This window comes from Balaenoptera ricei, chromosome X, assembly GCF_028023285.1.
Source record: "Balaenoptera ricei isolate mBalRic1 chromosome X, mBalRic1.hap2, whole genome shotgun sequence".
Classification (NCBI taxonomy): Eukaryota; Metazoa; Chordata; class Mammalia; order Artiodactyla; family Balaenopteridae; genus Balaenoptera; species Balaenoptera ricei.
Window position 1 is genome coordinate 10,148,199 of NC_082660.1, and position 14,956 is coordinate 10,163,154.

Genomic DNA, 14,956 nt, shown 5'->3' on the forward strand with positions numbered 1-14,956 from the left:
GGTCTTTTTTTTTTCTAGTTAAGAGTGAGTGGTTTGATTTCAAATCAATTTGCAAAGTGCTTTGGATTTTTGAAAGAAGTCGGCTGGGTGACTGGTTCTAAACTACAATTATATAAAGGATAGCACATTGAGGTACGGTTGACAAATGAGTTGGCAAGTTATCTGCAATTGAAAACAGAGTTTTGCAGTCCTTGCTACTTGATGTTCTACACCTCGTTGGAAAATTTCACCCCTAACAAACTTTCCTGGCACATTTGGTATGAAACGTGGACTTTTTTTTCTTTCTTTGATTTTTTTTTAATTAAAAAAAATTTGTTTTGAAGGATAGTCAATTTAAAGTGTTTCAGGTGTACAGCAAAGTGATTCAATTATACATATATGTGTGTGTGTGTGTATATATATATATATATATATATATATATATATATATATATATATTCTTTTTCAGATTCTTTTCCATTATGGTTTATTATAAGATATTGAGTACAGTTCCCTGTGCTATACAGTAGGACCTTGTTGTTTATCTATTTCATGTCTAGTAGTTTTGTATCATATTTTAGATTGAAACGTGGACTTTTTTCAATCAAGTACTTTTTTAGGATATGGGACTCTGCATTTTTAAGTCTTTATAAAGATCAATTTTACCTGGATAAAATTTCATTTGTCAATCATTCATGAAACTCAATAGATTCTTAGAATTGAATCAATAGATTCTTGGAATTGAGTTCTTGGAGTCATTTCTTGGAATTGACTTAGATAGTGAGTTCAAACATTTCCACAATGATCGGTGCTCAGAAAGTTCACTTTCCCTAAAAACTTGCAAAGACTGGAAGAAACAAGATGGGAGTGAAGAGCCCATTTAAAAGGCTTTCTATGGATTGCAGGTGTGTATTCAAAACAGCTCCCACAAACTCTGCAGGCAGCCATTGCAGTGGAGAGTTCTATCATCTCATTCTGACTTGTTGAATGCTCTGGCCCAGCAAATCCATATTTTTCCCCCAAAACGAAAAGATTTAAATCTAGATGTCCTGTTGCGGCCCTTGATCAGGAAACCAAATACAGAGCAGTTTACTTTCATTCCTCACGAAGAGCCCTTGTCGCACCCCATCTGTTGGCAGTAGAAGCATTCTTCTCATTTGCCCTTGTTTTCGGCTGGTGTCCAGCAGGAACACAGTCACACCCGACGGAGTGAACACCTGAGGTTTCTTTTCTCTCCTCAGCTCTCCGCACTGCAAGCCAAGGTCCATTATCTCAAGTTCCTCAGTGACCTTCGACTGTATGGGGGCCGTGTGTTCAAGGCAACATTAGTGGTAATTTCTTTTCCTTGCTTTTTCATGGAAGCCACAGAGGCCTGCAAAATGTCACTGCCTCGGCTGTCTTGAATGAGCCGTCTTTGATGACAAAAGCAAGTCAGCTGTGAGTCTTTTCCAGCCTCATTTCTAATTGACTGCACCCCAGTCTGAAAATATCAGAAGAAATGTTAAGCTAGATAACGCCACTGCAGAATGCCCTAGAAAAAGAAATGTGAAGAGCCGAGAAGAACGTGCTCTCACAGTGGCCTCCTTTTAAATCACTGGGCCAGAATGATTTCAAAAAGAGGGAAAAAATCCTCATTTCTAAAAGCTTCTCATGATAATGAATATATGTGCTGTGATAGCATTTACTTTCTACATTATTCATAATTTATCAGAGCCTCGCTGCAATCATATATCTGGTTCTTCTGATTGGATGATTTAGTACAATGTAACTCAGGAATACTTTCTAAAGAAAATGTGATCTTATAAAAACAGACTCTCAGGTTCAACTTTGCCTGGTGCTTCAGAGGTCTAGTATTTTTATTTAATTTTATTTATTTATTTATTTATTTATTTATTTATTTATTGATTGATTGATTGATTGGACACACTACGCGACTTGCGGGATCTTAGTTCCCCGACCAGGGATTGAATCCGGGGCCCCGGGGCAGTGAAAGTGCGGAGTCCTAACCACTGGACCTCCAGGGAATTCCCAGAGGTCTAGTATTTTTAATATTTTGTCGACGTCTCTTTCTCAGCAGGCCGAGAAGCGCTCGGAAGTGACCCTCCTGGTGGGGCCCCGCTACGGCATAAGCCATGTCATAAACACCAAAACCAATCTGGTGGCTCTTTTAGCTGACTTCAGCCACGTCAATAGGATTGAGATGTTTACTGAAGAGGAGAGCCTGGTGAGGGTGGAGCTCCATGTGCTGGACGTGAAGGTGAGTCTTTCAGACACTGACACGTGGCCTTGAACATGGCCTTGCTTCCTGATAATGCTGCTGATGTTTATAAAGCAGGCAAAATTGCAACATGTGCAGCGCATGGAAGGCGCAACGGGTGCAGAAGAAGTCCACCCAACTCAGGTGTGAGGGCTCCAGTCCTCACTAGGCGCTCTGTGACTGGGGGCCAAGCCACTCTCTTTCTCTGGGCTCCACCTCTTCATCTCTACGTGAGAAAGCAAGCGAGTTCGTTTCTAAAGTCCCTTCTGGCTCCAGAGTGCATGAACCGTACATGGAGAGTAGGGGACACGTCTCCCGACTTACTTTCTAGAATCTGTGGCTCTTGTATAGAGTCAGGGAGATTTTTCCCAGCTTTGTTCAGAACCCCCTTTCCCTTTTGTTAGGTTGCATCCGTATGTGCTTATTCTTCTGGAAAAACAGTATTTTAGTCAATCTGTCTTTTCATGCTCTAGCAATTAGTGCCGGCTGAACATCTGGCCCCTTTAATATCACGGCCATTTCATTTGAAACAACTATCTGAGATTGTCCTCAGAGGGCAGACATTTCCTCCCCAAACAGAAGCTGACAGGAAGTAATCCAGGTCCCCTGTCCCCACCTTCTTGCCCCAGTTTGTAATAGATGAGTCATTGGATTTTGGCAGCGTTAATGTATCTGATGTTTCTATAGAGAAAAGGCACTGGATCCAAAGAGAGACAGTGAGTCCACAGAGGAAACAGGGTGAACCAGGAGGGGTGCTGTGAGAACTACCCCTGCCCCTAACCCGCTCCCAGCCTCCTGCCCACCAGGGCGTGGGAGGGGCGGATTAAGAGTAAAGGAGGATGTGGGAAAGGGCTTCTGCACAGCAAAAGGGGAGCCTCGCTGTGCAGTGCAGCCGGAAGAGACGAGCGCGAAAGGGCGAGCACGGAGCTCAGGCGCGCTGGCCTGAGCGTTTCATGGGCTGAATCCAGGGCGCTGCCCTTGACTTCATGGCAAAGAAAGTCCAAGAGGAGACTTGGCGTGCCTGTCCCGGTCCATAACCGAAGATGCTGAGAACAATAGCCTGTCATGGAAAACAGGCGGAAGAAAGGGTATATCGGGTGCAGTCATCACAGACCTGATAACAGGGATAATCTATCACCAACAGAAATGGGTGACAAGACCCTATGGATGGTTTCCTGCCTACTGAAAAGAATTGTGGGGTGGCTTGGAGGGAGACCACAGTTGAAATGGAAGGAAAAGGCAGCACATCAAGTAGTATAGGGGCTTTGGATGGAAATTAGGTTTCACCAGCCAAGGCCAGGGTGCTACCCCTGGCAGTGAAAGCAAGAGGCCTGTCATCTCGCTGTTTCTGTGCCTCTCCGGGTGTCTGCTTGTTCTTTGCTCCCTTAATTCCCTCTCACTTTCTCTCTCTTTCAACAAGAACACACCAGCAAGTCCACCCTTCCTTACTCAACGAGGATAATTGCTTCCCTATATGCCCAAGATCCACGTCCAGTTATATGGTAACCTCATAGTTTGCAGAAAGTTCTGGCAGGGCCTTTTCTCAACTCCCATGTCTGTTTTGCCCTCCTCTGAATTTACAGTTTCTTTTAGAAGTATCATTTTCCTGGATCTCTTTGACACTTTTCATTCAGTCTTAGCAGTAATTTCCACTTGATTTTTGCTTCACTTCAACATGAATTTTCACCACGAACCCAAACTTAATCTTCCTGTGATTTTTTTTCAGATGGCGGGTTCACAACTAGTAACTGACTCCTTAACTATGACTTTTAAAAATATTAACTATTTGGAACAAAGCCAGTCTTTTTTTTTTAAATCCAATATGACTTGGGAAAGATTCCAAATGTCTAGGCTTTCAAAATGTTGTCACCTGAACGTTTTTCAGTCAGGCTCTCTGTTATACCTGACCTTTCCCCATTTGTGTTTCTTCAATGAAACAGTCGCTCCAAAACTCCGTCTGTTCACATTTCATAAGCACAAACGTAGCCGTTGTCCCTTGAGGGAGGTTATAAAGGAGGGATGGTTTTAACCAAAACGTTCTCTTTTGTGTAGCCCATCACGCTCTTGATGGAATCTTCCGATGCCATGAACCTGGCCTGCTTAACGGCTGGATACTACCGGCTGCTTGTGGATTCCAGGAGGTCGATATTTAACATGGCCAACAAGAAAAACGCAGGGACCCAGGAGACAGGTATTCTCTTCCTAAACTCACGAGGCACCGACCTCCCTTCCCCACGCCACCGACAACAATAATAAGGATATTTCTTGAAAAGTTAAAATCGTACACATAAAAACATCTAGTGTCCAAATGTAACACAAAACCCTCCAATTACTTCTGATATGGTCTAGTTTTTTTTAACGAAGATGTTGATTTTTCCATCATATTTTACACATCACTTGGCAATGTTGGGTGCATGCTTCCAAAGCAGTGATTTAATTATTGTGAAGGGTGTAAGCCTCAGCCTTTACGGCTAAGTTTTTACTGCCTCATTCTTCTAGAGGTGAGTCAGGGCACAGAGAACTAAGGATGGAATGCCCAGTAGGGCTTGTGAGCCCCCAGCTTTAGGGCTGGTCCCTAGTTAAGGTTCCAGGATTCTGGGAGCCTTACAACAGGAAGACTTGAGAATTGCCCAGCCCTTGTACTTCAGGCTCTAGAAGGGACCCTGGAAGCCATCTTGGCTTTTTAGCAGAAGCATCAAAATGGCAAAGATCAAATAATTCATCTCAGCGACTTGACAGGGAGAAATAGCTCCAAAGTGAGGATAAGGAGGGCTGCAGCTGTTAAACTGATAGTTTCTTTGAGGGTGGATGGTTTTTATTTATTTTAGAACTTTTTTTTTTTTTAAATTTATTTTATGGAAGTATAGTTGATTTACAATGTGTTAATTTCTGCTGTACAGCAAAGTGATTCAGTCATACACAGATATACATTCTTTTTCATAATCTTTTCCATTATGGTTTATCACAGGATATAGAATATAGTTCCCTGTTCTGTACAGTAAGACCTTGTTGTTTATCCATTCTATATGTAATAGTTTGCATGTTCTAGAACCTTTTTCTTCAGTGTTTGAACTTTTTCCTCCATCTATAGTGGACCCTCAGGAAATATGGCTGATGGACAGACCCTACCATTCAAGCCAGAGCTACTAACCCATGAAAAAAGTATAATCAGGGGCTCCATAATTAGGGTTTCTTTTAAAAGAAAGGGAAATTCTTAAGAACAAATTTTATTGTCACTGTTACTGAGAGAAAAGGGGGAAAGGAAAAAGAAGGGAAGGAAGATCCCCTCGTTTTAAACTTAGCAGAAAACAGAAATTATTCCATGAATATATAGTAATATGTAGCTGGGCACACAGACAGACTGGCATGCAGTTTATTGTGACGGTTGGTTAAGTGGAAACAGTTGCCGTCAAAGGGTAAAGGAAAACCAGAGAGAAAGAGAGGTGAGCAAGGCCTGCTGGAAGGCAGCTGGGACTTGCGGCTAGATTTCATCCCACCCCATCTCAAAGTGTCTGTTGTTTCTAAGAGACACAAATGATTAAAAATAAGTAGGTTCAAAAAGGAGGTGGTAAATATTTTTACAACCACATGTTTTCATTGAGCGAGGAGATTTAGAGCAACTGAACGCTGACGCTTGAAATTCTGAAGAGCAGTTCCGCAATTTAACACAATCCTTTCACATTGGAAAATCTTAAATCTTAAAATCTTAAAATTTCTTGTGAAAATCAAACCTTTTCCCCACGGACTGTTAAGTTTGTATGGGTACAAGAAGAAAGCCAAACCTACCGTTCTACAAATGGTTACAGAACCGAGGGGCCTCAGTTCTGTCCACTTTATAGTGACTCACAATGTGATGTTGAACAAAGTTTCAAGAGGCAAAAACGTAGTTCCAAAAAGTATTGTATTATTGTGGAGAAAGACTAGAACTTCATCCTTTCGGTAATTTCTCTCGGTTCGACAGTGAGAATGAGGGCGAGGGCACATGTTCCAAATAGCACACGCAAGCGGGCGGGCGTGTGTGCGTGTGCGTGTTTAATAAGGGAGGACGAGTGAGAGAGATGGCACACGCCAAAAAAGCGACTGGTTGACCCAAGCAGAGCTGCAGCTCGGGACTTAGGATCCTCTAATGGCTGAAAGGGCTCCCTTCTCCTCAGAAATCCCCCAGAGATCTCCTGAGACTCAAAAGCTATACAGAGCAAAGTCTGTTGAGGCCAGCTCGTCCCTAGAAGGAGATATCCTTCTGTGTTTCCAAAACCATTCCAGAAGCCAAATCAGTACACTCTCCTGGAAGGAAGCCAAGAGTGAGTATGTATTTTCTTCTTGTCTCAAATTGATCAAAGACCTTCATCAAGATCTCTAACCAGGAACAGTAAGCCCCTATTTCTTCTTCACTATCTTGAAAATTAACCCTTCAAGTACTTTCAGAATCCCTGAACCCACATAGCTAAGCATCTCTGAGCCTTAGGAAAGTCTGTTAACTTGCTTTTAGCCTGCTGACCTATTCAGATTTCTTGTTGGTCTAAACCAGGGGTGGGCAAAGTATGGCCCATGGATCAAATCTTGCTCTTGTGAATAAAGTTTCATTGAAACTTGTACATTGTATTAGGTTCCTAGGGCAGCCGTAACAAAGTATCACAAGCTTGGGGACAACATAACAGAAACTTGTGCTCTCACAGTTTGGGGGGCTAGAGGTCCAAAATCGAGGCATTGGCAGGGCCACGCTCCCTCCAGAGGTTCCAGGGAGAATCTTTCCTTGCCTCTTCCTGTTCCTAGTGGCCATCAGCATTCCTTGTAGCTGCATGACTCTAGTCTCTGCCTCTGTCTTCTCACGGTCTTCCCTCCTTCTCTGTGTGGCCCAAATCTCCCTCTGCTTTTCTCTTGTAAGGGCACTTTCCACTGGATTTTAGGGCCCCACCCAGATAATTCAGGGTGATCTCATCTCAAGATCCTTAATTATATCTGCAAAGACTCTTTCCAAATAAAGTCACATTCTTAGCTTTTGAGGGGGTCACCATTCAAGTCACCACATCCACTTGCTTATGTGTCATCTATGGCTCCTTTCGTGTTATAACAGCAGAGTTGAGTAGTTGCTCAACTTAGCTGTTGGCCCACAAAACCTAAAATATTTACTATCTGGCCCTCCCTTTACAGAGAAAATTTGCCAACCCCTGGTTTAAACCCAGAGCTGTCTCACGACTTTGCTGAACCACTCTCCCTCCTCCCAACAATCCACACTCCTGATATACACACACACATACACACACACACACACACACACACACACACACACACACACTCACACTCACACAGAGCCAGTCATAATCCATGCCATTGTTAATAAAACAGTGCTGAACCCCGACAGGTGTATTTGTTATAAGGTAGCACGTAAGTATGGCTGGTGTGTAACTCAGTGTCTTCAAAATTTTATCTTTACCTGCTATTCATAAAAATATATGTATTGAGTAAGATGACTCGGAACATTGTGCAGCATTGAGTCCATTGTATATTTGGGAGAGAGCCAAAACCTCTTCAGTAAAACTGGTTTTTTTCCCGTATCTCTTGTATATCTGATTTCAGTATTATTCAAACTTGGGCCAGAGGGCAATTTGAGGAAACAAATGGGACAATTTGTGACCCTAACACTTCCTCAAAATGTCACCTCTGGAATTGACAAAGCAGTATTGACACAATGACTCGCTGCCCTGTCTTGGTAAATATCAGAGCAGAATCTCCGCAGCCGAATTCTCTATTGGAAGACCCTTGAAGATCAAAGAAAACACTGGTATTTAAATTACAGTTTTGCAATTTTAATTCTTGAAGAACATCAAACAAATCTTCAGGAGTTTTCACGATACAAGTAAAAATGGAAATTCATCAAAGTATTAACTATGCATAGAAATAGCAGAGAGGGCACATTACCTGTGAATGCTCCACCTTCTACGTCCTACCTGTGTGTGCGTGTGTGCTTACAGGCATGCGTACTGGCATTTATGCGTAAAAAATATGCGCACCCACAAGGACAGGAAAAGGCTAAAGAGAGAAGTTTTGGTGCCACCATTGCAATATGTAGTATTAGTTTTTATTAATATACATTTATATGTATATATTTATTATTACCTTATCATTACAATATTTCCTAAAACACGGTAGAAGTATGAGGCTCCTTGACCTTCTCTTAACTCGATGAGTAAAAAGTCCAACATCTCCCTGTACAAACCGGGAAATGTTAGATCTCACAAAGAAAGGGGCAGTCTGTTTTCTGGAATAACAGCCTATTGGACTATCGCCTTTAAGGAATTTTAAAGGCATGTTGTATATTCACATTTATAGACATAAACGAGGCCTTTTAATGCTAGAACCAGAGATCAGATGGAAGTAAACTGTAGTTCCCTACTCTCGGATGGTATTCTATTTTATCAAATAGCAATTCTATTTTCTGCAGTATCAGTTCTCCTAACCAAGAAATCCTTGCACCTGAAGCCTAAATCGACCGCTACCGTATTTGGAAAGCTGAATAACAACCGTATTCACAAAAGTGGTGCTACAAGCCATTAAGTTAAGAAACAGAGAGAAGGCCCCCCAGAAACCAGACAGCGCAGTAATGTGTCTTTGCATGACTCTTTCTCTTTAGGAACTGAAAATAAAGGAAAGCATAACCTCCTTGGCCCAGATTGGAACTGTATACCCCAAGTGACCACATTCATTGGCGAAGGGGAGCAAGAAGCGCAGATAACATACATAGATGCAAAGCAGAAGGCAGTTGAGATTCCGGATGGCACCTTGTGTCCAAAAGACCACCACCGGCACTTGTATATGGACAACACCTATAGCGCAGACGAGCTCAGCCAGCAGCTGACCCAGCCGGGAGATGCTCCGTGCAAGGCCGACTACAGAAGTCTAGCTCAGCGGTCCCTGTTGACTCTCTCAGGACCAGAAGCTCTAAAGAAAGCACAGGAGCCTCCAAGAGGAGCTAAAGTGTCCTTTATTTTTGGAGATCTCGCCTTGGATGATGGTATCACTCCCCCGACTCTCGGCTATGAAAGACTACTGGACCAGAGTCCAGAACTGCTGGAGAAGCAGAGGAATCTCTACATCAGCGGTGCCAATGACACGAAGAGCCTGGATCTCACTCCAGACGCAGAGAGCATCCAGTTCGTGGCCAATTCTGTGTATGCAAACATAGGCGACGTGAAGAACTTCGAGGCCGCCCAGGGCATAGAGGAGCCCCTCTTGCACGACATCTGTTACGCAGAGAACACCGATGACGCGGAGGACGAGGACGAGGTGAGCTGCGAGGAGGACCTCGTGGTGGGAGAGATGAACCAGCCGGCCATCCTCAACCTGTCTGGCTCAAGCGATGACATCATTGACCTCACGTCCCTGCCCCCTCCCGAAGGGGACGACAATGAGGATGACTTCCTGTTGCGTTCCTTGAACATGGCTATCGCCGCGCCTCCGCCTGGCTTCAGAGATAGTTCCGACGAGGAGGACTCTCAGAGCCAGGCCGCTTCCTTCCTGGAGGACAAGGAGGCAGGTGGCACCCTGCAGAACGACGAGATCCCCGTGTCCCTTATCGACACTGTGCCCACCAGCGCCGAGGGCAAGTGTGAGAAGGGCCTGGATAACGCCGTCGTTTCCACGCTGGACACTCTAGAAGCTCTGTCCGTGTCAGAAGATCAGCAGACCAGTGACAATTCAGGTTCTTTCACGATTGTTACATTTATTCACTGATAGCCATATCATTTCATCCTTTCAAGCCATCCGCCCTTGGAGTCCTGTCATGTGTCCTTCATGTCACGCATGTCCCGTTTCCTAAACGTGCTGAAACTACCATCGTGGGGTTTTTGTGTGTGTGGTGTCCTTGGTGGTTTTTTTTTTAAAACACGTGGCACGTTTTTTCCCCCCCATTTCCGGAACAGCTGTGCAATAAACTCAGAGTCCTTACTGAAAAGGGAAAAACTTGGTATTTTTTGTTTTAATAATAGTGAGTCCCATTTTCTTACATGTCTCCTAGTGCCTGTGACGCATCCATTAACCGGTTCTTGTTTTTACGGCCTGCAGGTGTAGCCATCTTGCGGGCTTATAGTCCTGAGTCCTCCTCAGACTCGGGCAATGAAACTAACTCTTCTGAAATGACGGAGAGTTCTGAACTGGCCACGGCCCAGAAGCAGTCAGAGAACCTCTCCCGCATGTTCTTGGCCACTCACGAAGGCTACCACCCCCTTGCGGAAGAGCAGACAGAGTTCCCCACCTCCAAAAGCCCAGCTGGGGCCTTGCCTCCAAAGGCCTCCCACGCCCTCCCTGCCCGTCCGGTGAGCGACCTCCCGCCCAAAGTTGTGCCTTCCAAGCAGATACTTCACTCGGACCACATGGAGATGGAGCCCGAAACCATGGAGACTAAGTCAGTCACTGACTATTTTGGCAAACTGCACATTGGGCCGATGGCATATTCCTGCACCAGCAAAAGGAAAAGCCAGCCGGCCGATGGGGAGGGGAAAGCATCCCTTAATGGGAGCATGCCAGGGAAGAAACAGCAGGGGACCAAAACGGCAGAGGCGGAGGAGGACGCCAAAGGTAAATTTGCTAGTGTGTCTTCAAGGGACAGTCAACACCTGAGCACTTTTAACCTGGAGAGAACTGCCTTTCGCAAGGACAGCCAAAGATGGTACGTGGCCACTGAGGGGGCTATGGCTGAAAAAAGTGGGTTGGAAGCAGCAACAGGGATAACCTTTCCCAGAGCTTTGGCCATGGGAACCACAGAGACCGAAGGGAAGGACGATGGGGCTCCTGATGGAGAAGCCATTGAGGTTTCAGGACTTGGCCAGCGGGACCACTTCTTAACAGAGGTGACCTGTGTGTCTTCAGCCAAAGACTTGGGTAACCCGGACGATGCTGACCCGTCCACCTGTGACCATCCTTCCAAGCTCCCCGAGGCGGAGGAGAGCGTGGGCCGCCTTTGTGACTACCACTTGGCCAAGCGGATGTCGTCGTTGCAGAGCGAGGGCCATTTTTCTCTACAGAGCTCTCAAGGCTCCTCGGTGGACGCGGGCTGTGGCACGGGTAGCAGCGGCAGCACCTGTGCCACTCCGGTGGAGTCTCCGCTCTGCCCCTCCATGGGGAAGCACCTGATTCCTGAGACTTCCGGGAAAGGCGTGAGCTACATCCCTTCCGAGGAGAGAGCCACCGGGCTTCCCAACCACGGAGCCGCCTTTAAGGAATTACACCCACAGACAGAAGGGATGTGTCCGCGGATGACGGTGCCTGCCCTGCACACGGCCATTAATGCCGAACCCCTGTTTGGCACTTTGAGAGACGGATGTCATCGACTCCCCAAGATTAAGGAAACCACAGGTACAGCAATGATGGATTTAGCGCTCTGCGTTACCCGCCAGGAGCACGTAAACCAAATTTACAACAAACCCTAAAAACAGAAAGTCTGGAAGAAAAGGAAAAGGGTTTTTTAAAATGGCTGCAGAACTGTGGCCAGGTTAAGTGTCAATCATCGTTCCCCCAGTGTTGAATAAATACTGAAGTTTCTAGGTCTGGACGGTAGTGGAAATGGCATTTTTGGCCTTTAGCTTCCTGCTCTGTCTTGCTTTTACAATTTGATGGAGCAGCATTTTTTCCCTAAATTCTAAATGTAGACTTTGAGCAGCGCCCAGTGCAACTTTTAGTTCTAAGATCGTATTGCCTAGAATCGCAAAAGTTTGATTTCCTTCTCAAGACATCGGATTTCTCATTTTGCCATTTCCTTTTCGAGAGGCAAGGAAGGAAGTTAGAGCAGGGGATCTGGGAGGTGGGAGAGATTGGGGAAGATCCTTTGCCTCTCAGCAATACTTCCAGAGCCCTCCCTACTCTGTAAGACTCTCCTAGACGAGGATTCTGAAGTGTCTGGCCTACCGCAGTGTCTAGAAGGTTTGGGGGGGATGCACGATGAGGTGCTTTATTTTCCCCAAAATAATAAAATATAGACGCAGGTAGAAGCACGAACACAGCCACCTTCTGTGCCCGCCTTCACCATTCTGCCACCCAGTGGGCACCTATCCGTCTCCGAGATCCACTTGGCCGGCCATCGTGTGGCAAAAGCAGACACTATTTCATACTTTCCAATTTCAAATTATATCCTCAGTAGCGTCTTTTCCATATAGGTCAATAGATGTTAGTGAGACCTTATATTGGTTAATTTCCATTCCCGCCGTTTTAAGATTATCGCCTTTCTCAAGACTCACCACTGGCTTCACCTGCCTTGGGAAACCCGTCTATGAATGTTACTAAACTCACCTCCCAACTAGCATCTTTACCTCTAAACTCATTAAAGGACACTTTGCAGTTTACAAAGAGCTTTCACCTAACTTACCCCTTGCTTCTCACAAAAATTCTGTGAGGTGGAGATTATTGTCCTCACATGACAACTTTTCTGGGACTTTCCCCAGTGTCTCAACTTCAAACCCTGTACCAGGCAAATCTCATGGGGTCCTCTTTAAAAGGTGAATATACCTAATTTGCATTAATTAAATTAGGTCACTTCTTTTTAAGAAGGTAACCGATGCCGGGATTAACCTAACTCCTTGAAATGGAACTTAAATGTCATAAATATGTTTGAATAATCTATATGTAAGATGTGTGTTTGCTCATTATGTGTCTAAGCTTTAATAGATAAATATTGGGAACAAGGCAATTCATAAAATTCCACTGTCTCCCTCAAAATATTTGTGATTTCTAGACAACGCCAAATGAATCAATAGTTTCAGGAATAAGAGATTCTAGTATTTCTTAAACTATATTAAAATTAAAATCTATTAAAAGATTTCAGGAGGCCGTCTTTGGAAAGCAGGTCGACCCTGGCAGATGGCAGCTCTTCTAGAGTACATCCTTGGGAGATGACAGACATCACATAGAGATTTAGTAAAAATGACCACCCATGAGGTGCTTAATGATTCTCTCTGTTTTCCTACTACCCCTAGTGTAGCTTTGACAGAGCCTGGGAAGGAGAGACGAGGAGGCATGCCTTCAGCTTGGTCTCAACATCCTAAAGCTGATCCCACCCTGCTACCATCAAACATTCACTCGGAATCAAAGGTGCCAATTCCAAATCAAGACCCTACTGATTTCTCCCAAGCAAACCAGGCCTACGGAGAGGCTGTGAGCTGGTGGCCACTGGATCTGAGAGGGGGGAGCCTCAGGACACCCCCCAGCCAGAGGGCTCTGAGACGTAGCAGCAGTATCCTCTCGGGATCTGTAAGTTTGGAGACCTTCCGGGAGAGAAGCAAAGGTGCAGTCGGCTTAAAGTGTCCAGGTATCACAGAAGCACAGGAGGCCAGTTCAGAAAGGCGAGCAGAACTCCCCCTAGGGAAGAAGCTCACCAAAAGTTTTTCCCAAAGCTCGATGCACTTTAGCTCTGAGGGGAAAGTTCACAAAAGGTCCCCAGCGGCTCACAAAAACTCAAAGCTGTATAGGACATTGCCCTTGCGGAAGCTGGAAGGCAGCAATTGGAGATGCCGGGGACCTTTCAGCTACTGCTTCCTGAACCGAGGGCAGGATGAAGATGGTGACGAGGATGAGGAGGAGGCAGAGGCCACCCTCCAAGTCTCTTGCCTCTTTCGACCACAGATGGCTCAAGCCATGCCGGACCCAACCAGCCCACCCCTGGCTGTCGGAATTCAGAAGAAAGGAGGGGAGCTGTCCAGAGGTTCAGTGCTGAAGGTCTGGGCCGAAGACTTGAGTGGCCCAGATGATGTGGACTTCAGCAACCTGGCTTTTGATGCCCGGATTGCAAGGATAAATGCCCTTAAGGAGAGCGCATATGCAATGCCCGATGGGTTCCTCGCAGCCCAGAATGATGCCAATGAGCTGCTCTGCCTTGTCAGGGCGACCAAGGGCAAGAAAGAGGAGTCACGCCTTGAAGCGTATGACCTGACGCTTTCTCAGTACAAGCAGCTGTTATCCATTGAGTCCAGACAGTTGGGAAGTGCCTGCAGGAAAATGGCAATGGCCGAGAAAAGTCCAGAGGAGATGCTCCTAGCTATGACTTCCAGCTTTCAAGTGCTCTGTTGCCTAACAGAGGCCTGCATGCGGTTAGTTAAAGTTGTGAACTCAGAGACACAGCGGCAGGAAATTGTAGCGAAGATCGATGAAGTGGTCATAAACTACATCTGTCTCCTGAAAGCTGCCGAGGCAGCCACCGGAAAGACCACTGGGGATCCCAATGTTGGACTCTCAATGCGACATTCAACCACCATGGCCGCTCTCGTAAGCACACTAACACGTTCTCTCAAGATGCTTTTAAATAAATAAAGTATGAAAGTCACGTCATAATCTACCTTTGCAAAGCCATACATGAACTTTTATTTACTTTATGTGTACGATGAACAGATGTCTCCTTTCTTCTCTCTGTATATTTTGTTATTTTATATGAAATAGGAGATAAAAGTCACATTGATGAAAAGTTGAAATGTACTAATCCAGATGTATTCTGTTTATATTATACATATATATACATGTAAAGGAAATATACAAGAAAGTGGTGATCTTTGGCTATTTTTCATATAGTCGAAACTCCAGGTATGTGATGTGAAACTTTAAATTCTGCTGTGTTGGAGCAAAACAATGAATCCTATCCCCTTTCCTTCCAAGTGGATACTTGGAGACCATATCATTCATATTTAGAAGTAAAAAAAAGAAAAGAAAAGAAAAGAAAAATCACCATGTATATAAAACAGT

The 14,956-nt window shown here is 45.0% G+C and overlaps 1 protein-coding gene across 1 annotated transcript in view; it reads left to right on the forward strand.

Moving 5' to 3' along the window:
• Window positions 1–14,619, forward strand: part of FRMPD4 (FERM and PDZ domain containing 4) — a 176,270-nt gene extending 161,651 nt beyond the window's left edge. The window contains exons 11-16 of the mRNA XM_059910961.1: window positions 1,221–1,310; window positions 2,054–2,236; window positions 4,289–4,427; window positions 8,868–9,935; window positions 10,298–11,587; window positions 13,206–14,619. Of these exons, the coding sequence (XP_059766944.1) occupies window positions 1,221–1,310; window positions 2,054–2,236; window positions 4,289–4,427; window positions 8,868–9,935; window positions 10,298–11,587; window positions 13,206–14,530 (4,095 nt within the window). The 3' untranslated portion in view covers window positions 14,531–14,619. The remainder of the gene's footprint in view (window positions 1–1,220; window positions 1,311–2,053; window positions 2,237–4,288; window positions 4,428–8,867; window positions 9,936–10,297; window positions 11,588–13,205) is intronic.
• The last annotated feature ends 337 nt before the right edge of the window (window positions 14,620–14,956 follow it).